The 23,448-nt window shown below is 50.3% G+C and overlaps 1 protein-coding gene across 1 annotated transcript in view; it reads right to left on the reverse strand.

Annotated features, from left to right (window-relative positions):
• Positions 1-804: 804 nt before the first annotated feature.
• The window catches only part of Lrp5 (LDL receptor related protein 5), a 104,402-nt gene continuing 81,758 nt past the window's right edge, over positions 805-23,448 (reverse strand). The window contains exons 17-24 of the mRNA XM_036177974.1: positions 22,580-22,789; positions 17,377-17,502; positions 14,079-14,315; positions 10,970-11,080; positions 8,976-9,212; positions 8,033-8,172; positions 3,504-3,601; positions 805-1,150 (exon numbers count right to left, since the gene is read on the reverse strand). Of these exons, the coding sequence (XP_036033867.1) occupies positions 889-1,150; positions 3,504-3,601; positions 8,033-8,172; positions 8,976-9,212; positions 10,970-11,080; positions 14,079-14,315; positions 17,377-17,502; positions 22,580-22,789 (1,421 nt within the window). The 3' untranslated portion in view covers positions 805-888. The remainder of the gene's footprint in view (positions 1,151-3,503; positions 3,602-8,032; positions 8,173-8,975; positions 9,213-10,969; positions 11,081-14,078; positions 14,316-17,376; positions 17,503-22,579; positions 22,790-23,448) is intronic.

A 23,448-nucleotide genomic window follows, 5' to 3' on the forward strand; every position in this document is an offset into this window, starting at 1 on the left:
TACCACACCCAAAACTGACTGTGGTCCTTCTTGGACCTCTCTCCCACACAACTGAGGTCAAGCTTGAAGCTGATATGATGGGACATTGCCTATATCTATCCCCTTTGACCTTCAGGACACTTCAAGAGTACTCCCCCTACCTTACACTCCATGCCACAACTTACTTCATGACCTGCCTGTCATAGATAGTAGCCCCCACACACAGAGACCAGGCCTCTCTGTTCTTCAGCATTACCCACATGAACATGTAGACAGAGCTCAGATTCTGCTGAGCACAAAGGGCACTGTCAACGACATGACCACAAGAACTACAGTCTGGCAGAGTACAGCTCACAGCTCTATCCAAGGGTCAGTTGGGCCGTCCCAGCCTCTGGTCCTCACAGTTGGCACGAGGATGAGCCAGCATGCTAACACAGCTTGAAGCCCAGGAACACAGCATGCAGGGTCCACTACAAAACAAGAAATGCCTCAAGGCTTTGAGCTGAATGTGACGATACTCCGTACAGGTCGTTGGTCAGTTCACTACACTGGCTCATCCTATGCATGGGCCTGTCTCTGCCTGAGGGGGCTTGATAGAGGGTTACCCATGCAAGGAGGACACCATACAACCGCCATCTACTGGAGTGAAATTCATTCTTTGGGAACAGGCAACTCAAATACTCACAGGGCACAAAAGAATGGCAGTTATGTTTTAAAAAATTAAGTTTATAAATATTTTCTCCACTGTACAACGTTTTCCCAGCCCTGCCCACCCCCATCACTGTTCACATTTCTCATTTTTTTTAAATCCCAATTATATTTCTTTTTTAAATCATAAAATATATTTTCTTTTGTTCATATTTAAAAATATTTACAGGGAGGCAGCGAGGCTGGGGTGGGCGGCCAAGGTCAGGACGAGTCCGTGCAGGGGGATGGAGGGGGTGGGAAGAGGTGGCAGTAGCTTCTCTCGGTGACAGGCGAGGGTGGGCAGCTGTCCTCTGCAGACAGGTACTGGCTGTGGGGTGTGGGTGGGGGCGGGTAGGGGTCTGAGTCCGAATTCAAGTCCAGGTAGTATTTGCTGGTCTTCCAGCGGCTAGTACTGTAATCGCTGTCGCACACATCTGTGCTGCAAGGTGTCGTTGGAGGGGCCATGCCTCGGATGATGTAGGGCCTAGAGGGAACAAAGAGGAAGTTGACAGGTGTGCCTGGCCCCGTGTACAAGGCCCTTCAATTGCTTGTCCTTAGCGAGCTTTCAGGGGTAAGGCCTGCTGGGTGGCATAACCTGGAATTCATTTTCTCTTTCTCTCTCTCTGCCTCCACAGCCAAGGCTTGGTAAGAATTAGGCCCCTGACCCCTTTCCAGACAGCAGGTCAGCAGAACCTGTTGGCTGACTTTGGGAGGAGCTCACTGAACCTCCAAACCTCCGTTTCTCAAAAGGAAACACCCCTGCTTTGGGTATGTGTGTGCATATTCATATGTACATGTGAGGGTGCATGCACACATGTGTATGGAGGCCAGAGGTTGAACTCAAGTGTCTGCCTCCATCTTTCTCCACTTTATCCTTTGGAGCAGGGGCTCTCACTGAACCTGGAGCTCACCCATTTAGCTGGATTGGCTGCCCAGCAAGCCTCCAGGGTCCTGCCTCTGCCTCCCCGGCTCTGGGGCTTTCCAGCATGAGTGGCCTTTTACTCCATTCCTAACACTTGCGTGACAAAGAATCTTCCTAGCCTTGCTCCTTTTTTTGAGCTGAGGATCGAACCCAGGGCCTTATGCTTTCTAGGCGAGTGCTCTACCACTGAGCTAAATCCCCAACCCCCAGCCTTACTTCTTAAGAGGCTTGCAAGGATGAAGTAAGATTCTATGTGGAACATACTAGAAGCGTTAAGTACCTACAGAAGAAAGTGTTTAATAGCTATTGACCACAATGCTCCTTTCTGTGACTGTTCAGAATATGTGGTTCTGGAACAGCCATGTCTTAAGTTAAAGCATCCTGACCTTGGTGACATCTCCCAGCCTCCTGGTGGCTGCCTACATCCAGCAGTGGCCCAGAAACTCTGTCGGGCTCTGTGTCCTGAACTCACCAAAGTAGGGGATCATGGTCTTTTCAGCCTGGACCCACCATGCTGGGGTCACTGTGAGCAGGAACAGGAGGTGAAAGAGTGGTGACACACAGCCATGGAACTCAGCTCCCCCAGGCAGGCCATGGAAAGGACAGTGCCTTGGAATGGGATCCAGAGCAAAGGTAGGCAGGTGGGAGACTTGGGGAACTGGCTTTGCAGACATGGATAGTTCTAGTCTGGGGTCAGTGGCAGACAGGGACGCAGGGTTGGCAGTGCAGGCTACATGTTATACTTTGACATTAGGAAGCCGTTGCAGGTCCCTGAGCAGCAATGCAGAGGGGACTGCAAGCCTGGGACAAGCCCAGTGCAAGAGTTCCCAGAAATGGCCAGTAGATGGCAGGCAGGGCCATCCTGAAAGGCCCAGTAGGCCAGGGACCAAGGCAGGGAGGCTGTGTGGTCTCCATGCTAGATGGGCCCAGGCCCTCTCTACCTGCCTTGGCAGGTAGCTCGGCTGGGGCTGAGGCCCAGAGTACCTCGAGGGTGGCCCTGTTAGTTATGCCCAGCCTTATACCCTAGGCTCTCGGATTAGCGACAGCGACAGCAGCAGTGGCCCTGGATCCTGCTTCTCCTGTACATTCTGTGGCCACTCTGCTGTAGAATGTGGGTTCTCCAAGCAATACAACCAGCCGTTTTCATCAGAGCGGTTGTGTCCCTTCACAGGGACCCATTCCCTGCGGTCCTGCTGACTACCCATATTTCCTCACAGGAAAAGGGGCCAGAGAGATCACTGGACCCTCGCCTATAGCTCCCTCTGAACCTCCCAGCCATCTGTATGCAATCCTACTGTAATTGTGTTCGGCCTGGGCTCTCAGGAAGGTTTTCTGAAAGGAAACTCCATCTATGCCACTGTCATCTGTGCTGGGAAAAGACTTTCCGGTGTGGCAGCTTTTTTTGGAAGGGGTGGGAGTGTCACCATATTCCTCTAAGACAGACCAATAAACTCACTGATTCCCTGGTGGGAATTCTGGTTTATCATTGGGACCTTCTGAAGAGGGTCAGGGTATGTATTTACATCACCCCAAGATTAGGAATGCTCATAACAGCACTCTCACTCATGGAACTTGGCCTGAGACCCCCAATATAGGTAACTTGGGAGTCAGGGTCAGGCTGAACCAGCTTGTGGGGTTCCCAGGCTCAGATAGACCACTGTTTTGAGAAAAAAAAATCATCCCTTGGGCTAGAACGTTGACTCAGTGGTTAAGAACACGTGTTGCTCTTGCAGAGGACCAAAGTTTGATTCCCAGCACCCACATCAGGCAGCTCCCAACTGCCTGGAACTCCAGCTCCAAGGGAGGCCACTGGCCTCCTCAGGCACATACAAATAATTAAATTTGAGACACACCCTATGAAGGATGAAGATGAGGGCCTCTTCCCTACATATGGAAGGCAGGGATGGATGCCTACCTGTATGGTCTGGCGGTGGCTGGGATGTTTGAAGAGTAAAACATGTCCATGTTGTACAGGGAAGGGTCCGTGGCCGGGGATGGTGGTGGGTTCAGGATCTAAGGAGAGCAAGCAGGGGTTACTCCAGGCCTCCCTTGGCTGAACCATTCCTCCAGCTGGCCAGCCTGGGGTCCGGGGCTCTGTTCTCAGCCCCTGGTCCCCAGACCTTCTAGAGCTAGTGAACTCAGAGAACAGAAGGGGGGCATCAGCCATCTTCCCTGAAGGTGACGGTGGTCAGAGGCATGGGGACAGAGTGCTTCAACCCAGTTGTCCTTGTTCTTCTCAGGCACGACTTTGCTGGCCAGAAGAGAGCCCAGGACCATGACCAGATGCTTGGCCATGACCACTAAGCAGGGATGTCAGCAAGAGCCCTGGTCTCCTGCATCACCAGCGCCCCTGCTGCTATCTCTGCAGACCCAGCGCGTGCACCAGCCTGTGCGTGTGCCTTTCTCGGCTTCCTCGGGAACCTGGTGCTGATGGCACTTGCCATTCACACCTGCACCTCCTGCCACTGCCTATGACCTAGCTCCAACTCAGGATGCCCCAAGTCCCTGCTGGAGCTCTTCCCTACACAGGGGTTGGATGATGAGGGAATGGCCCCACTCCTTTCTCAAGGAGCTTTGCACTGCCACTCACCCTGGCTGAGAGAAAAAGAAAACAGACTGAACTGTGAGAATGTGCCCTGCTGGGAATTGATGGGAGGCGCTTCTCAGTTTGTCTCTGATGAGATCCTGAGTGCTGTGACCCAGTCAATGGATCGATTTCTAGATGAAAAACAATAGGGCCAGCAGGTGGTGGTACACGCCTTTAATCCAAGAACTCAGGAGGTAGAGGCAGGCTGTGAGTTCAAGGCCAGCCTGGTCTACAGAGAGAAGTCTAGAACAGCCAAGGCTACGCAGAGAAACCCTGTCTTGAGAAACCAAAGAAAAGAAGTATGAAGGCACTGGAGGTGGCAAAAGGTACAGCACAGGGCCGACTTGGAAGAAGCACAACATCCCGGCCCCTCGTACCCCTTTCTCTCTGCTTCCTAGTTCATGAAGCACTTCTTCTACCCTCTCCAAGGACCTCCAAGCTGAAGCCCTGAGGTAAAATAAACCACACCTCCCTTCAAGTTGCTTGTGTCAGGGATTCCCTCTGTGACATTAAGCCTGCAGAGACGAGTGGAGAGCTGACACCAAGCCTTGCAAGTGTGGCCCTCTGCTGGCAGGAAGGGGAACTGCCCCCTGTAGCAACAGCTGTCCAAATGACAGACCAAGGCACCCAGATAGGTGCCAAGACTCAAACGTTCAGACTGAGCTCCCAGTGACCCCACCTGTGACATGGAAGAAATAGTGCCAGGGGACTCTCATCTGCACCCACTGAGGAATGAGCCAGGCTGTGGCTACCATGCACACTCGTCCTAAGGATGCACTAATGTAGAATGTACACAGGGCACCCTGAGCACACCGCCACAGGGGTGCTAGGTAAACATTGCTACCAGCAAAAGGCCAGGTTCGGAGTGGACTCTTCAGGGACTAACTTGTTTTACTTTACTTAATTCTACTTACTTATTTATGTACTTGTTTATTTATTTGAGACAGTGTCTCACCATGTAGCCCTGGCTTGGCCTGGAATTCACAATGTAAACCAGGCTGACCTGGAACTCATGTAGACCAGGTTGACTCCAAAGTCACAGATATCCGTATATCTCTGCCTCCTGAGTACTGGATTAAAGGTGTACACAGACTTGCTGAATTTTACTTTTGAGACAGGCTGTAAATATTTAGCCCAGGATGGTGTCATATCAATGCCAGTACTCAGACTCAGCCACTCATGTGTTAGGATTATAGGCATGGACCACAATGCCCAGCTAAAACTGTCCTGGCAACTAGCCTCAATGTGAGGGGTTTCATAAGCCTTTCGAGTTCATAAAAACACACATGTAAATTGGTAAAAATCCATGTTCAAATGATCGAGTCTGTGTCCAGATTACACTAGACTTCAGTTACACAACCTCTGACCATGTGAGAACCCAGGGGTGGGAGGTGTTACCCCTAGTTGGACACAAATCTACAATGACCTAAGACTGAGGAGAAAAAACCAAAAGAGCACCTCCTTCTTGACAGAGAAAACTAAGTTCATACTTCAAGTTCGTACTTTACAAACCCATACATCACCACTCAGAACACACATAAAAAGCCTCCTACAAAAGCTGGGAGTGGCGGTGCACGTCTGTAATCTCAAGCACTTGGGAGGCTGTGGCAGGAAGGTGAGTTCAAGGCCACGGTGGGTGACACAGCAAGATCCAGTCTCAAAATACAGTAACAATGCCAAGCGAACTCACAGGGCGTGTGCCTCCTGGAGGTGCTTGAGGCCTGGGCTCCTCTGCCTCCGTTCTCCTGAGCTCTCTGAATACTGTAGTGTAAGTGTGCTAAGGACGCAAGCTGAGTGAGCCACTTCTGAAGATCTGGCTCTGGAGTTGCCTGGGGAACCCACTGCGCCAAGCAGTGCATACACTCAGCCCACTTAGCACAGGACTTTAATTCACAAGAAGGTAAATTAAAGAGGGTAGCTCTGTGCCAGCCAAATGGTCACGTGAGGCTGCAGACAGTGCGAGAAGAACAGACAGTGTTCTAAACTCCAGAAGCTGGCCCCTAAAAGTAGGCTCTGGAGCTTCCAGAAGACTCAGCTCCTGTCCTGTCACCCAGAGATAACACTGTCCTCCACCCCATCCGCCCAGGACCAGGGAAGGCATGATAAGATAAGAACACACAGACAAGGGACACCCGGAAGGGGAGGGGTGAACCCTTGGCAATGTGGGCTCCCTGGGGAGACCCTGGAAGAGACACCAGGAGCTGGCCTTGCCTTTGTGTAAGCTACAAGAACTAGGGAAGCAAAGTGCTTATGGAGCACACAGTCCAGCGCCAAGGTCTCCAAGGACACTGTTACTGTGTCTCTCACTGTGGCTTTGCCCTCTAGGGTTTGATGCCATAGCTAACCTAGGCCTGAAAATACTAATATCTGTCTTGACTCTAAGCCTCTCAAGTGCTAAGATTAAAGGTGGGCGGCACCACCACCACCCAGAAACACTTTCATAAAGAAATTATTACATCTCTTTCTTCATGGGGGGGCTGGGCACACGTGCTATAGCGTGTGGAGTTCAGAGGACAGCTTGAGGGAATATAGGCTTTCTTCTTCTACCACGTGGTTTGGTGGCGAGCACCTCCCCAGCTAAGCCATCCTGTCAGTCCTGTAATAACTTACTGCAGGATATTATTATGATTATTCAGGCTTAGTAAGTCACAGACATCTAACTGTGTCTAATATATAAATTAAACTTGATCACAGGTCTGCGTGCACAGGGAAAAACCTGTGTGTGTGTGTGTGTATGTCTGACACTATCTGCAGTTTTGAGCATCTGCAGGGGAGGGGATGCTGGCATGTGTCCCCACAGGTATGGGAGAAGCAGTACACACAGAATCATATGGTTCAGCAAGCCACTATGAAGCTGCAGTCTTGGAAACAGGGTTCCTCCTCAGCTTGCCTCAGGGAGGGCATCCGGTCACAGGAGAGGGTTGGTCAGTCATTCTCTGCAATCTCTTCCCTACAGGGTGTGGCTGGGAGAGAGCCAGCCCCCTATCCTACTCAGGTGAAAGCTCCAAAGAATATTTTGGCCACAAAAATCATCCTGCCTGGTTGTGTGTCTTTGGGAGACAATCATCTGTTTTCAAGAAATTGAGGTCATAGTGGAGAAGCACAGATATTCCCGGAAGGGACAGTGTGAGGAAGTTTTCACCTGAGCTACACAGGCCCAGCAAGGCATGGTAGACCACAGTGAAGGGAGAGCACTACCTGGATGCCAGAAAGTCCAGGGAATCACTGTGGAACTAGAGGAGAGTGCTGCTCCTGTATTTCTTTTCTTCTTTGAGTTTTGTCTTTGATATTTTTGTTTGATTGTTTTTGTTTGTTTGTTTAGACAATGTCTTCCTATGTAGTCTGGGCTGTCCTGGATCTCACTATGTAGACCAGGCTGGCCTTGAATTCATCGAGATCCTCCTGCCTCTGCCCCTTGAGTGCTGGAATTAAGAGTATGTACTGCCACAGCTGGGTGTTATTTTGGTCTTTGAGACAGGAAGACACGCATCTCAAACTCCTTGTGTAAACAAGGATGACCCTGGGTTTCCTATACTCCTGCCTCCACCTCTATACCCGCTAGCCCCAGTCTGTGTTGAACTGGGGATGGATCCTTGAGCTTTGTACATGCTAGGCACTCGATGACTGAGCCACATCCCTTTCTGTATATACATCATTTACAGACCTTCTTGATAGCCAGCCTTTTCTAGACAGAAACAATGCCATCAGTGAGAAAAACAAAAGGCAGAGTGGAGCACCCAGCACTGCTCTCTGGAAGAATCGCCAGCTCTAGAAAGATCTTCCATCCAGGAAGTCCCCAGAGCCAGCGTTGATGGGAGTCTCCCACTGTCACCCATTTACCCGCCTGTCTCACTCACCGGTGGATATAGCGTAGCCTTTGTGCTAGACGAGCTGCTGGATGAGGCCCCGGTGACGTGATTTCGGTCATAGAGGGGCACACTGCCCCGCCCCCCCACCAGGCTCATAGAACTCATCATGGACTTGCTGCACGGGATGCCTGTGGGGAAGGCAAGGCAGGTCAGAATGAGCAAACTCCCACCTCGGGGTCCTGAGGCCCATGAACTCTGACTCAGGTGAATGTGTCCCAGCTGATACTGTCTCTACCTCCTGCAGGTCTTTGGCTATTATCTGGGGCGAGCTATCCAGGTCTCTATAAAACATGCAGACTTGGCCGGGTGGTGGTGGTGCACACCTTTAATCCCAGCACTCGGGAGGCAGAGCCAGTAGGCAGCACTCTGTGAGTTCGAGGCCAGCCTGGTCTACAGAGCGAGATCCAGGACAGGCACCAAAACTACACAGAGAAACCCTGTCTTGAAAAACAAACAAATAAACAACAACAACAGAAAAATGCAGACTCATTGTAATTCTTGGGAAGCCTGCAGGGGCTGAATCCAGAGCATACCACACAGGCAGAGCCCAGGTATACCAAAAATGCTGAGATGGTGATATCACTGCAGCCCCTGGCAAGTCCTGCCCTCTACCCCCAAGATGAACCAGGGGTCACATCAACCTCTGGACACTGCAGTTCAAGGAAGACAGACTAGGTCAGGAGAGAGGAAGCCAAGGCTGTATAGGTTTGGACAGTCTCCATTGTGGCCCCGGGGTAAAAAGGCACTTTCAGCCCTCAGAAGGCCCAAAGGTAGGTACACCAAGGTACTAGTAGGATTTGAAGCGGAAAGTGTCCCCCCTGGGCACCTGCACACACAAACTGTACTTCTGTGGGTGGCTCTCCAGGCTCTTCCCAGACAACCCAACCAAACCACCTCCATTACAGAGAGAACAACACTTCAGGGTCCTTACCTGGGAAGGGGCCATGCTGTGAACCACCTGGGGCTATGAAGTTGAGAGGCACGTGAGGGGTTCCACTGACATACTCATGGGGAAAGGGGCCATTGGCCCCAGTGTAGCGCTGGCACATCACTCGCTGGCAGACAAAGTAGACCCCGCCCATGACGAAGAGGGAGAGGATGATGCCAATGACAGGCCCAATAGCACTGCTGTGGGCTGGGATGTCATCTGAAGGGGGCTTGTTGATTTCTGTTGGAGAGATCATTCACATTAACTCCAAAGTGACGGCATCTCACAGAGAGCACGCTGCGAGCCCTAGGGGGGTTGCCTTTGCCTAAACCTTAGGACCTGCAGGAAGGAGCAGATGAGCTAGGGACATGGGATACAGCTCACTTTTGGACCACTGCCTGCTGTTCCTGGGCCTGCCAGAGGGCTCGCCCCTTTTCTCTGCTTCTTTTCCAATGGCCTGGACTCTGCTCACAAGCTTTGCCCAGCAGCACGCTTGGTGGAGGTTGGCAGCAAGTATTACCGAGTCAGCCCATGTCATGGTGTAAGAGAGCTAGCTGGATGGGGTGATCTAGAGTGAGGTGTGAACAGCTGGGTACGAGTCTATAGGTGTCTATTGGAGGCAGAGCAGCTCTTGTATCATCCCAATTGTAAGGCCACCAGAGTGTGAAAGACATGTCCCTGATTCAGCTGGCAAAAGTGTATTTACCTTGGGACCCAACATTCCCAAAGACATCAACTCCATTCCTCCTTAACTGACCACAAAATGAAAGAGCTGGGGAAAAGCTTTTGTCTCAGAAGATGGAGCCTGAAAATGGGAAGTGTCACCAAACACATCAGGCCTATGGCAGCCCATGTACAGATCTTACCAGATGGGGCACGTGCCCAGAAGAAGAAAGGGGACAGCAGCAACCCCAACTCTGTCATCTAAGCCAGGCCACTAGAGAGTCAGTGCCCAAAGCATCTAAGCTGTGATGGTTTCTGAGTCCATGAGGAAATTTCCTTCTCCCAATATGCCCTCCTCTCCAGCAGTAGAGGGCTAAGCTCTGGTCCCCATGCGGTAAATGGAGTAGCCCCAGGCAGAAAAGCATTACATCTTCCCTAGAGTTCCAGTTCCAGTTCCTTCCTATCTGACTGACAGCCTTTAGGAAACGCTCCCAGACTGCCCTGGACCACCTATTATCTAGCACTAATGCTTACATGCTTGGGCATTAGTCCACATTACTCAAGGGTCATGCATGGCATATATATACATATGTACATATACATATACGTAGTATGTGTAAAATGTACACATTTTTCTTTTCTTAGGCCACATGCAAGCTCAGGGCTCCTGGCTGTGGGGCAGATGGTAGGTACCAAGTAAGGTCCTGGTGGTAAAAGTGTGGCTGCTACTCAGGCCTGAGGCACACTAGCTCAGTGAGGCAGACTGCCCAGTGGGCCTGTCTCTGTGCTTCCTCCTGGCCTTGCCAGAACTCCATCCTCAGTTAGGACCCCCACAGCTCAGCTTCCGTGTCTAGCTGCTGCCTCTCTCTGATGGCTAAGTGTGGTCAACCTGATACAATCTAGGGTCACCTGGGAAGAGAGTCTCAGCGCGGGATAGTCTAGATCAAGTTGGCCCGTGGGTATGTCTGTGGGAAACTGTCCTGATTACATTAATTGATGTGGAAAGACCCCCAACTACTGGGTTTGGGTCCTAAATGGTATAAGAAAGCTGATTAGCAGGCATTTGTGGATTCATTCTCTCTTCTTGACTGTGATCAGCTGCGTCAAGCCTCGGCTTCACCCGCCCACAGTGGTGGAATGGAACCTGGAACTGATGGAAGCCAAATAAACCCGTTCTCCGCAGGTTGCTTTTCTCAGGGCATTTCATCACAGCCCCAGAAACAGAGCTAGAACAGTCACTAAATGAAACTGCCCAGGTGCCTCAGGTCCCACAGCCCCTCCCAACCTCCACACCAGACCCCAAGCCATTGGAGGACCTGCTTGGAAGCACTCACCACACATGAGCTCGTCAGATCCATCAGCACAGTCAGGGAAAGAGTCACACTGCTGTTTGATGAGGACGCACTGGCCGCTGGTGCACCGGAACTGATTGGGCAGACAGACAGCTGTGCAGGAGAAAGAGGCGTGCTCAGAGGAGCTGGAGGGCAGCAGCTGTGCCTGGCCCCAACCACAAAGGTCTGGGTCCAAATTTGGAGCCAAGAGGAAGAACATTTTCTAGGACCCAGCTAGGGAGCTCATGGAAGAATCCATCTCACCCCAGCACAACCCCTGTTCCAAGGTCTGTCGGTGTTGGAGAGAAGAGGGACATGAACATAATGGTAAGGAAGAGACCTTGACGCCAGCCTGCCCGAGGAGGCATGTAGCCTGAGTCAGAGACAGTGAAGTGCAAGAACCAACAACCTGGGGTCCAGGACCAAGCAGATGGGGCTGGAAGTAGAGTCAGCAGGAATGTCATTTCTTCAGTGCAGGGGGGCTGGGGCACGAAGGTGGAAGTTGCACTTGTGGGGACCAAGACCATCTCCTCTAACGTGGGAGGAGAGTGGGCAGGGAAATCTGCCGAGTTACAGCACCTTAAGGAATAGCTGGTGCTTAGGCATCATTTCCCACAACCACCCATTTGGACCCTCTCCTGACATGCCCCAGGTACCTGACCTAGGAAAGGAGACAAGGGCACTTTGTCCTTCCTGGAAGTGGGGGGCCAGCACCTGCTATTGGTGGTATATCTCACAGCAGGAGGAGTGAGGCAGGTGAGCGGGACGAGGGAGGGATGGATTCCGAACTGATCACATGTGGCACTCTGAAACTAGACACTACCACTGGCTCTGCAACCAACCACCCAACTCCCCTGTCTAGCATGAAGAGTGTCCACATGTACAGCCAGGCATGCCAATGTACCCTGATTTACAGACATAGGCAGCTAGCTGGATTTGGCACATGTGCCAACTCCTGGCCCATGGCCTCCACCAGATCCCTCAGAGCACTGGTGAGCAGCTAAGCCATTCACAGCCACACGGAGAAACCCACCACAGTCACTCCAGACCTCGTGTCCTGCAGTTCTTGCCGAATGAGGATGGAGGACAGTGGCAGACAGCATCTCAGTCATCGAGACCATCACCCAGTGGCTTTGGGCAGAGATAGTAAGAGTGACACGGGAACGGCTCAGTGACAGATCTGCCTATGGTGCTGAAAACACATGGCAGATGACCAAGGACACTACAGGTCACTTGTACTGTCTGTACAGTATCAGAGGGTCAAGTGCAAGGGAGACATATTTCATTGGAAAAATCTAAAGAAGGGCCAGTGAGGGCTGGGGACATTTCCGCAGTTAGGAGCACTGGCTGCTCTCCCAGATAACCAGAGATCAATTCCCAGCACCCACATGGCAGCTCACAATCATTTGTAACTCCAGATCCAATTGATCCAACACATACAGAACATCCCACAGCAACCCTCTTCTGTCCTTGGAGAGCACCAGATATGAACATGTGCACATACATACATGTAGGCAAAACACACATACACATAAAACTGAATTTTAAAAAACTTTAATTAAAGGTTGGCCAGTAAGATGGCTTAGTGCAGAGGTTCTCAATTTGGGGTCAAACAAACCCTTTGACAGGGCTCACATATCAGATACCCTGCATGTCAGATAGTTATATCAAGATTCATAACAGTAGCAATAGCAAATTTACAGTTATGAAGGAGCAACAAAATAATCTTATGGTTGGGGGTCACCACAACCCGAGGAACTGTATTCAAGGGTTGCTGCTAGGAAGGTTGAGAACCACTGGTATAGTGGACAAAGACGCCTACAGCCAAGCCTGATGACCCAATGCCTGGGACCCACACGGTAGAAGAAACCTGACATCTGCAAGCTGTTCTCTGACCTCCACTAGCACAACATGGTGTACACACACGCACACACACGCGCACACACACACACACACACACACACATACGCACACACACACACACACACACACACACTCACACACACACGCACACACATACACACACATACACACACACACTCACACACACACACACACGCACTCACATACACAGATGCGCGCACGCACACACATATACACACGCACACACTCACACATACACACGCACGTGTGCGTGCACTCACACTCGCACACACTCACTCGCACATACTCATACACACGCATGTGCGCGCACACATACACACGCGTGCACGTACACACACACACACACACACACACACACATGCACACGCACGCGTTCTTAAAGAAAAGGCTGAGAATGTAGCTCAGTTGATGGAGTGCTTGTACAGCATGCAGGAAGCCCTAGGTTTGATCCTAAACATAGCACAGATGACTTGTGGCAGTGTACGCCTATAATCCTAGCACTCAAAAGAGGTAGAGACAGAAAAATCAGAAGTTCAAGGCCAGCCAGCAGTGGTGGCAAATGCCTTTAATCCTAGCACTCTGGAGGTGGAGGCAGGTGGATCTCTGTGAGTTTGAGGCCAGCCTGGGCTACAGAGTGAATTCCAGGACAGCCACAGCTACATAATGAAACTGTCTCAGAAAAAAAAAAAAAAAAAAAAAAGTCCAAGGCCATCCTTAGCTACATAACAAACTCAACGTTATCCTGGGCTACAGGAGACGCTGTCTCAGAAGCAAAATAAATAAACAAACAAATAAACAAAAAGTATATAGTTATGTATCTATGAAGATCTTGCTGGTCAAAGTAGTCCAAGTGGGGCCAACACTGCCTTTGAAGATAAGACTGTAACAGGGTGTGAGCCATGGCAACACCTAGCTGACTACTGGATTTACCTTCCGTTTCTGGAGAAATTGCTACCAAATGTGGAAACATGAGACAAATTCTCAGCCTGTCTTTATGGCACCAGCAGGGTAGAGGGATCATGAAGAAGCATTTCTTCAGGTTGTGCCTAAAACTCACTTCATTTGTTCCCATCAAGAGGACCTGCCTATTTAGCTGTTTTCTAGCACTCCTACTTGAGGAAGGCAAGATGGAGCCTCATGCTTGGTATAAGGAGGGAAGGACAAATGGCTTTGGCGGGGCCCGGGTGGGAGATGGCAGCCAGGGTGGTCAGGGGAGGGAGGGCCTCACCATCGCAGTTGGCTTCATCAGAGCGATCCTGGCAGTCGGCCTCACCATCGCAGCGCAGACGCAGGTCCACGCATTGGCCTCGAGCGCAGGGGAACTGGGAGGCGGAGCAGACTGGGCAGCCTTGCTCATCGCTCTGGTCGGCACACTCGGGGAAGCCATCACAGCGCCAGGCTCCAGGGATGCAGTCAATCTCACCAGTGGCACACGCAAACTGATCAGGGGAGCAGGTAGGAGGCTCTGGGGGATGGGAGGAGACCACAGTCACGCAGGTTCTGCCCAGTGAGCCACACAACTGCAGGAAACCGTGAGGCTGGCTTTCAGTAGTAGGCTGGCTTCAAACTTGCTGAGTATCCAAGGATGACCTTGAACTTCTGATTCTCTTGCCTCTACCTCCTGAGCACTGGGATTATAGGTGTGCACCACCAAATTTGTTTTACACAGTGCTAAGGACTGAACCCAGGGCCCTGTTCATGTGTTCTACATCCTCAAACCATCTCTTTTTTTCTAGCGTTTGTGCATGTGTATGGTGCATGCACCTACACAGAGATGGATAGCATCCTTCTCTATCACTCTCCACCTTATTCCTTTGAAACAAGGTCTCTCACTGAACCTAGAGCTAGGCTGGCAGCCAGCAACCCCAGTGACACTCCTGTCTCTGCCTCTCTCCTCATAGCACTGGGGTTACAGGTGCCACACCTGTTTTGATACGGCTGCTGGAGATACAAACTCAGGTGTTCATGCCTGCAGAGCAAGTGTTCTTACCCACTGAGGCCCCACATGTCTCTTTTCTATGGGAAAGAGCATGGACTGACTGGCAACTTTTTTTTTTTAAAGATGCATTTATTTATTATGTATATAGTATTCTGCCTGCATGTATGCCTGCATACCAGAAGAGGGCACCAGATCTCATTACAGATGGTTGTGAGCCACCATGTGGTTCCTGGGAATTGAACTCAGGACCTCTGGAAGAGCAGCCAATGCTCTTAACTTATGAGCCATCTCTCCAGCTCCAAGAACTTTTGATTTAAGCAGCAATCATTGACATCTAACACAGTAAAACAGGGTGGAAAACTTGAGGAGTTTCTTGGCTTCTCGAAGCCTCTATCTCCCCCTCTCTACACTCAGGTACCACTGCATGAGTGAGTGACAGGGCTATGGGGAAGAGACAAGGGGCTAGGGCAGACCACACACAGGGAGTGACGGGGCTGTGCTGCTGAAACACTGCAGCATTTTAGGCCCCGCATGCCTGGCTCTTGTCTTGAAACGGGGCTCACATTTAGGAACCTCAGCAAGTCCTTCATCCCAGAACCAGACAAGTGGCCTTAAAGACCGCAAAGTGTCTGTGTAAAGACACACATCTCTCAGGCTGGAAGAAAGAGCCTCAAGCTGAGTGTAAAGGCACATGCCTGTAATCACAGCACTTGGGAGATGGAAAGGATCTGGACTTCAAGGTTAACTTTGTCTACATCAAAAAGTTCAAGGCTAGTCTGGACTATGGGAACCAAACAAACGAAAACAAAAGAAGGGACTTGAAGTCTCATGGTGGGGTAGCGACCGAGGAGCACATGCTCCCAAGCGGAGAGTCAGGCCTGGGTACATTGCCCCTCCCTAGGCAGGAAGGCTCAGGCACCCTTGGGAGCCAACAGCAACACCTTCAGATCACAAGTCTGTGTAAGTCACCAGAAGTGAAAGAGAATGTAAAGACACAAGATGTCTCTCTGCTCTTGGCCAAAATCTAGGGTTTGATGTGTCAGGCAGTAAGAGAAGCCAGGCCATTCCCTGAGCTGCTGGGGCCACAGAAGACAAGTGTCTATCCGAAGGCCACGCATCTTAGAGGTCAGAACCAGTCCTTGAGCTGGTTCTAGATGACACACCACCATAACAACCATGCAGCCCAGGGAAAAAGACTATGGGGGGGGGGGGGGGTCCAGAAGCACAAATCTGTTACTGCAGGGACTACACAGATGTTAAGCGCAGTTCAAAGCTCTGACTTCTCTTGCAGAAGACCAGGGTTCAGTTCCTAGCACCTATCTGGAAGCTTGCAACTGCTTATAACACCAGTCCCAAGGGACATAATGCCCTCTTCTGGCTCCCATGGACGCTGCAGGCATGTGGTGCACAGACATGAATGCAGGCGAACACTTATGCACATAAAATTTTAAATAAGATTTATTTAAAATCTAAGCTCCAACAACCCTGTCGATAACTGACAGTGGACTAAGTGGTCAGGAAGGATAAAGATGACTGATTAGTACTATCAATCAACTGGATCTAATCAATCTTTCTAGATTATTCCACCTGACAACAACAGCATCCCCCTTCTTCTCAAGGGCACATAAAACACTCACCAAGACAGAGTCCAGAATACATAGCAGCCATAAAGCACTTCATTATATTTCAAGAACAAAAACCCCACAAGGGAAGCTCTCAGACCACAGTGGGATTAAAGGAGAAATCAGAGCAGAGATAGCTGGGACATTCCTAACTAAGTAGAGACCAAACTAATCCTTCCAGGCAAGAATACTTACCATTGAGCCAACCTGGACCTCACAACACACTTCTAAACAATACATGGCTGAAGAAGATGTCGCTCAAGATTTTTTAAAATATTTCAACTACCAGGGTGGGGATCAGTACATGCCACACAAGCCGGATGACCTGAGTTCAATCCCAGCACCTGGTGTAAAGAGCCAGCTGTGCTGGCACATGCTCATAATTCCAGTGCTGGGGATGCAGAAAGAGGAGGTTCTCTGGGGCCATGGGACAGGCAGCCTCGCCTACGTGTCAAGCTCCAGTTCCCAGTGAAAGACCTTGTCTAAAAAAACAAGGTGCATGCCTGAGAAATCACTGCCTAGATTAACCCCTGGCCTCCACAGCACATGTGCGCGCACACACACACACACACACACACTCATCTAGAGATCGGAAAACTAAGGTACAACTTATTAAAATCTGTTAGATGCAGGAAAAGCACACACACAAGTGATAAAGGGGGAAGAAGCCGGGCGGTGGTGGCGCACACCTGTAATCCCAGCACTCGGGAGGCAGAGGCCGGTGGATCTCTGTGAGTTCGAGGCCAGCCTGGTCTACAGAGCAAGTTCCAGGACAGGCTCCAAAACTACAGAGAAACCCTGTCTCAAAAAAACAAAACAACAAAAAAGGGGGAGGTCGGCTATGAGTAAAGAAATGACTGCTTTGGAGGTGAGAGGCCACAGGGACTGTCAGCGTAAAGCATGCAGGGCAGTGAGGTGGCTCCCTACTCAAAAGTCCCAACAGAAGGCATCAAGGTCTCACTTACCACCACAGGTCAGCAGGTTCTGCAGGAGCACGAGGTGGACTGGGCATGAGCAACGCGGCGTTCCGTCACCCTTGGCGATGCAGATGTGGGAGCAGCCACCATTGTCTCGGGCACACGGATGGGCTGCTGTAGGGACAAAACAGGATAGAATCAGGCCAGGCACTCCCATCCTCCTCAGAGCTCACTGTGTGCAGACGGTGAGGAGGGCCAGACGCCTACAGAAGACCATCCCACATGATCCTTTCAGCAGCCCGGTTGATCAATACAATATGGAAACATAGTAAAACAAGTCTTGGGACTGAAGAATGGCTTAGTGGTTAAGAGCACTAGCTGCTCTTCTAGAGGACCCAGGTTCAATTCCCAGCACCCACATGGCAGTTCACTACTATCTATAACTCCAGTTCAAAAAGACCCAATGCCCTCACACAGATAGACATGAAGGCAAAACACCAGTGCACATCAAAATAAAAACTATTTTTGAAAAAAAATCTGTCTGGTAGCACTGCTGTACTGTGAACACATGGCTGCATGTTGCCGGCCCTGAGATCAACCCAGTCACATTTCAGCATGAACTGGAACACTGAGGCATCACTCTGAAGTACTATTGCTAACTGAGGAGCTATGGACAGTTGATGGCTCCCGGGGGGTTGGGGAGGAGTCAGATCACTGTAAGGGTGTGGCTTCTGGTAGGTTAACCAGACCCCGTGGATGGATGGTCCCACAGCTAGAAGTATATGATATGGGCAGCACAAATTAAGAGTTGATGGGTTATTCAGAAAGATAACATTTTTTAAAAAGGTAGGTATGTAGGTGGGGTGGGTCAGGGAACAGTTCCGGGGAAGAGTAGGAATGAAGAGGATCAAAATAAATTGTATAAAATTCTCAAAGAATGGAATATTTAAAAGGAAAGAAAACACAGAATCTGGAAGCAGTTACAGACTTTGAACAACAGTAGACCCCGTTTGTCTCCTAGCCCTAGCCTTCCCACCATGGCTCTACACTGTCTGTCTGCTGGTTCTCTGTTACAGTCTGTGCCCATGTCCTGACCCCTATGACCCGTAAGCAGGAACTTCACTGGAAGAAGAGCCTTTGCAGATATAAGGGAAGGACTCTCAAGCGAGGTCACGGTGGGTGATCTGGGTGCTTTAAACCTAACGAGACGTACACTGACAGAAGATGGGCAGGTGCTGAGCCTTGGGATTGAATCCAGGGCTTAAGGGAGCTACATCCCCATCCCTAGGCTCAGATTTTTGTCTAGCTTCATGTGTGTGGTGCATGAGTACGCGTAGGGGGGATTTACACATCTGTGTACACACACAGAGGAAACTAAAGGATGCTGGCATCCCATTATTTTCTGCTCTGTTCCCTTGAAGCACAGTCTCATTGAACCTGAGCTAGGCTGGCCCCAATAATCCTTCACACCCATCAGAGAGCTGAGGCTACAGATCACGCTGAGCTTTTTATGTGGGTGCTGGGGATCTGAACTCAGAATCTCATGCTTGCATAGCAAGCACTCAGACCTACTAAGTCATCTCTCTAGTCCTTGTTTTCTCTCAAAGAGGTCTTACTCTATTCCAGGCTGGCCTCTAACGCTAGCTCCTCCTGCCTCAGGATCCCCGGGGGTTGAAGGCAAGATTGCAGGTATGTGCTTCTAGATGCCAGGCCAGGCCTGTGCAGTTTTAAAATCGAGGCAGTCAGAGTTCACAGCAGAGGTCAGCAAGCCTGCTCTGTTAAATACCACAAAGCCAATCATTTCCACTTTCCCAGACAGCCTGTTTGCTGCAGCTACTCCATTCTGTCAGGCTTTACTCTGTGGCTTTGCTCTGTGGGCAGCAGGGGTCTCAGACATAGTTTAGCGATAGAATCCTATAAAGAAAGCACACTGAAGGGGAGCTTACCCAAGAATTCCCTGTCCTTGTTACTGTTGGCGTCCGAGAGAAGCCCCCAAGAAAGACCAACACTCATGTATGCAATTTAGCAAGAATGTTTATTTCCAGCATGATGGGGCAGGGAATAGCGACCCCGAAGGGGGGTTGCAAGCTCCTTTTAAGCAGAATTAGGGGAATTCCAGAGAGGAGGGATTAATCTTGGTACTGACTGGTAGAGGAAAGATTAGTCTGGTAGTTGATTGGTGGGAGGCTATAGTGGTTAGGGTCCCAGTGGTAGTGGTGGTGGTGGGGTCTAGTGTATATGGGCTTGTTGATGAGAGAGTAGGAAGAGCTATCTTTAGCTAGCAGAAGTCTGGGGGACATCTGCTGAGCCAGCGGAAGGGGCTTGGGGGCCTGCTGAGCCAGCAGAAGGGACCTGGGGGCACCTACTAAGCCGGCAGGAGGCTGGGGGGCACCTGCTGATTGGTTGCCCCTAAGTTGTGGTTTTCCTGAGAATTGCTTGCTCAGCTCCAGCCCATTCTAGTGATCTAAGACCGGTCCACGCCAGGGCTGCTAGGGGAGCCTGTTAGGGCCCTGGCCTGGCCATCCAGTCCTTTCAGTTACCTGGTACACCTCCCGTTAGGTCTCCACAGGACATTCCAGTCCTTACCCTGGCTCACGAAAGGCTACCTGGTTCTTCTGTCCCACCAGCTATAAGGAGACAGGGATAGTGCCTGGCTTTCTGTGGACCTTATCAGGCGAGAGCTGTCGCCATTCCAACTACACCATGGTCATTCTGAAGGCCTGTGACATCTAGCAGCCTGTGACTTTGCAAGAAGCCAGGACAACAGAGATATCCTGTTAGCTCTGTTTACCGAGAAAGGGTCTCACTATGTAGCTCTGGCTATCCTGGAACTCATTATCTAAACTAGACTGACCTCAAATTTGCTACGATTCTCCTGCCTTGGCCTCCTGAGTGCTGGGATTGTAAGTGTGCACAACGTGCCTGGCTAGAATGAGGCTATTCTACCCTATATCTGCAGATACACTGACTAAGTAGGAACAATTTGTTCAGAGAGCTCACTTCCCCAGGATCCCAGTGACCCAGAGGACAGAAAACCTGCTGCTATCCAACTCAGGTGGCTAATTCCCTGCTTCAGAGCTCAACCCAGCTTTGAGCAGATTGCCTAACCTCCCTGCTCCCCAAAGAACTTGTATTCCATATGTTATTCTACAGATTTGGGTTATGGAAAACCACACATGAATAAGTAAAGGGCTCTGGCCTCAACCAACCCAAGCTGCATGAGACGGGCAACTGAGCATAGACCACCCTCCTCCTCACAGAGTAGAATTACTGTGAGGCAGACAGGAGACATGCTGATATGACAAGCATGCAGCCAAGCTAAGTATGTCATCCAACACAAAATCAGAAACTTACTTACAACATCGTGATAGGGCCAGAGAGGTGGCTCAGAGGGTGAGGGAACTGGCTGCTTAAGCTTGGCCACCCGAGTTCAACCCTGGGAACCCACTGTGCTGGTTAGCTTTTTCTCAATGACAAAAACTAGAGTCATTTGCAGAGGGAAGAGACCTCAGTCGAAGAACTGCCTCTAACAGACTGGTCTGGGGGCATGTCTCTGGGGCATTTTCTTGATTACTGAATGTAGGAAATGGGCAGTATGCCTGGGCAGGTGGTCCTAGATGGTATAAGAAAGCAGGCTAAGCAAATCATGGGAGCAAGCCACTAAGCAGTGTTCCTCCATGTCATCTGCTCAGTTCCTGCCTTGAGTTCCTGCCATACCTTCTTTCAGTGATGGACTGTGACCTGTCTGTCACCTAAACACAGCTGCTTTTGGTCAAGCTATTTATCACAGCAACAGGAAAAGTGTCTAGGATGCCCACGTAAGGGATAAAAGAGAGACACAACTCCACAGAGTTGTTCTCTGACCTGCACATGCTCCATAACACGCATGCTCCCATCCACACACACACCATATATACATATAAATAAAAAATATTTTAAGGGTATTTGAGGGGGGACCGTGTGATTTAAGCATGAATTTTATAGATGACAACATTTTATCACATTGTTAAAAGCTGAACACACATGAACAAGGGATGCAGAAGATTCCACCATAGTCCCAGCAAAGGGACAGCCAAGGGGAAAGCTGATATCTGGAAGCAGAATTAGTAGGTAGCAGGAGTGAAGCCAATGGAGGGATGGGAGGACAGGGAGCCGAGAAAGGCTCCAGGTGCAGACCTGCTTGGCACCAAGGGCCTGGAGTGAGGGGCCTGGACCATATGGAGGATAAGTAGCTTGCGGAGGGGAGGGGGGGGACCAGCCCCAGTTCTGAACCCTGAGAAAGCAGAGTGTGCTCCTGGGGCAAGAGGGGAAATCAGGGATTTTGAGCGGCTGATAAGACAGGGACACTGAGGCATTCAGAGTGGGACCTAGCTGGAGATGTAGCTCAAGGGTAGACCACTTGTGCAGCATGCATGAGAGACCTGAATTCAATCCCAAGGACTGAAAAAACAAAACAGCTGGAGCCTAGTGGCGAGTCTTTGGAACACTGGGAGTATGTTTTCAAAGAAGGCAGTGGGAACCCATCTCTCCCTCTGTTTGGGTTCCGTGAAGCATGTAGCCTTGTTTCATCATACAATCATAGCTATAATGTGCCCTGCCTGCCTCATCAGACCCAAGAGCAACACAGCTATGCACACATGTACGCTCTCTCGTGTTCTCTCTCTCTCTCTCTCTCTCTCATTCTTTCTTTCTCTCTCTCTCTCTCTCTCTCTCTCTCTCTCTCTCTCTCTCTCATTCTCTCTCTCTCTCTCTCTCTCTCTCACACACACACACACACACACACACACACACACACACACACACACACACACACGGAATTCCAGCACCTGAGGTTAAGGCCAGAGAACTGTCAAGAATTCCAGGCTAACTTGGGTTACCTAGAGAGAAAGTATCTTAAAAGTAAAGAGACAGATGATAGATATGGACAAATGACAGAGATGGATAGATGGATAGGTTGGGATTGGTAGGTAGATAGGTAGTTAGGTAGACAGACAGTCAGACAGACAGAACTAAAAAACAAAAACAAAAAAACAGGCTTGGGGACTTCTGTTCAGCAGCAAACAAAAATGACGGCAGAGAGGAGCTACCTGGACACATACTGGCCTTCAGTGCTGAGCCCATGACCTCCTTGGGCCCATGGCTCCTGCACTAGCAGCCCATCTGACTTCAGCAGGGCTGATTCAGGAGTCCATAAGCAGTGTCACCCTCCCCCCCGAGGGACCCACCACAAATTCTGTCCCCTCTCACATACAGAACTCCTCCAGGCTGACTTCCTCCACGGCATGGATGCCTGTCAGGTGGGTGACACGGCCCTGAACCCTAGTCCGCTTGTCCCCCGTGGTCTTCTCCACACGTTCAATCATCTGCTGCTGGCGGTCGATCCAGTAGAGGTGTCTGCCCAGCACTGTCAGCCCCACTGGCTGCACAATATTGGCATCTTCCAAGGTCAGGCGGTTGGCCCCTATGGGTAGCACAAAGGCTCCATGAGTGGCAGAAGGTGAAGAGCCAGACCACTGGGCTCAGGATAGATGTAAAGAGAGGGCCATGAGGGAGTCTGGGGTACTTCTGCACGCTCCAGAGCTGGGAGCTAGAGCAGGTACCATGGAATTAGCCTGCTCCCAAGAGGGCTGGCCTAGGATTCAGAATTATACCAGACGGTCACTGGCCTCTATAAGCATGATGCTTCCTTGTGTTTTGTCTGTGTATGTGTGTGTGTGTGTGTGTGTAAAATATTTATGTGGAAGAGGTATGTGTATATATGTGTGTGCATGCATGTGAAGGCCAGAAGTCTCAATCATTTCTCCATTCGTTTATTTCTTTAAGGTTTGTTTTTAATTATTTTTTTTTAAGATTTATTTATTATGTAAACAGCATCTATGCTTGCAGGCCAGTAGAGGGCACCAGATCTCATTGCAGATGGTTGTGAGCCACCATGTGGTAGCTGGGAATTGAATTCAGGACCTCTGGAAGAGCAGTGGGTGCTCTTAACCACTGAACCATCTCTCCAGCCCTATTTGTTCATTTTTTGAGACAGGGCCTCTCTATATAGCCATTGCTATCCTGGAGCTCTTCATATAGACCAGGCTAGCCTCGAACTCACAGAGATCCACCTGCCTCTGT

This window comes from Onychomys torridus, chromosome 1 (assembly GCF_903995425.1).
Source record: "Onychomys torridus chromosome 1, mOncTor1.1, whole genome shotgun sequence".
Classification (NCBI taxonomy): domain Eukaryota; kingdom Metazoa; phylum Chordata; class Mammalia; order Rodentia; family Cricetidae; genus Onychomys; species Onychomys torridus.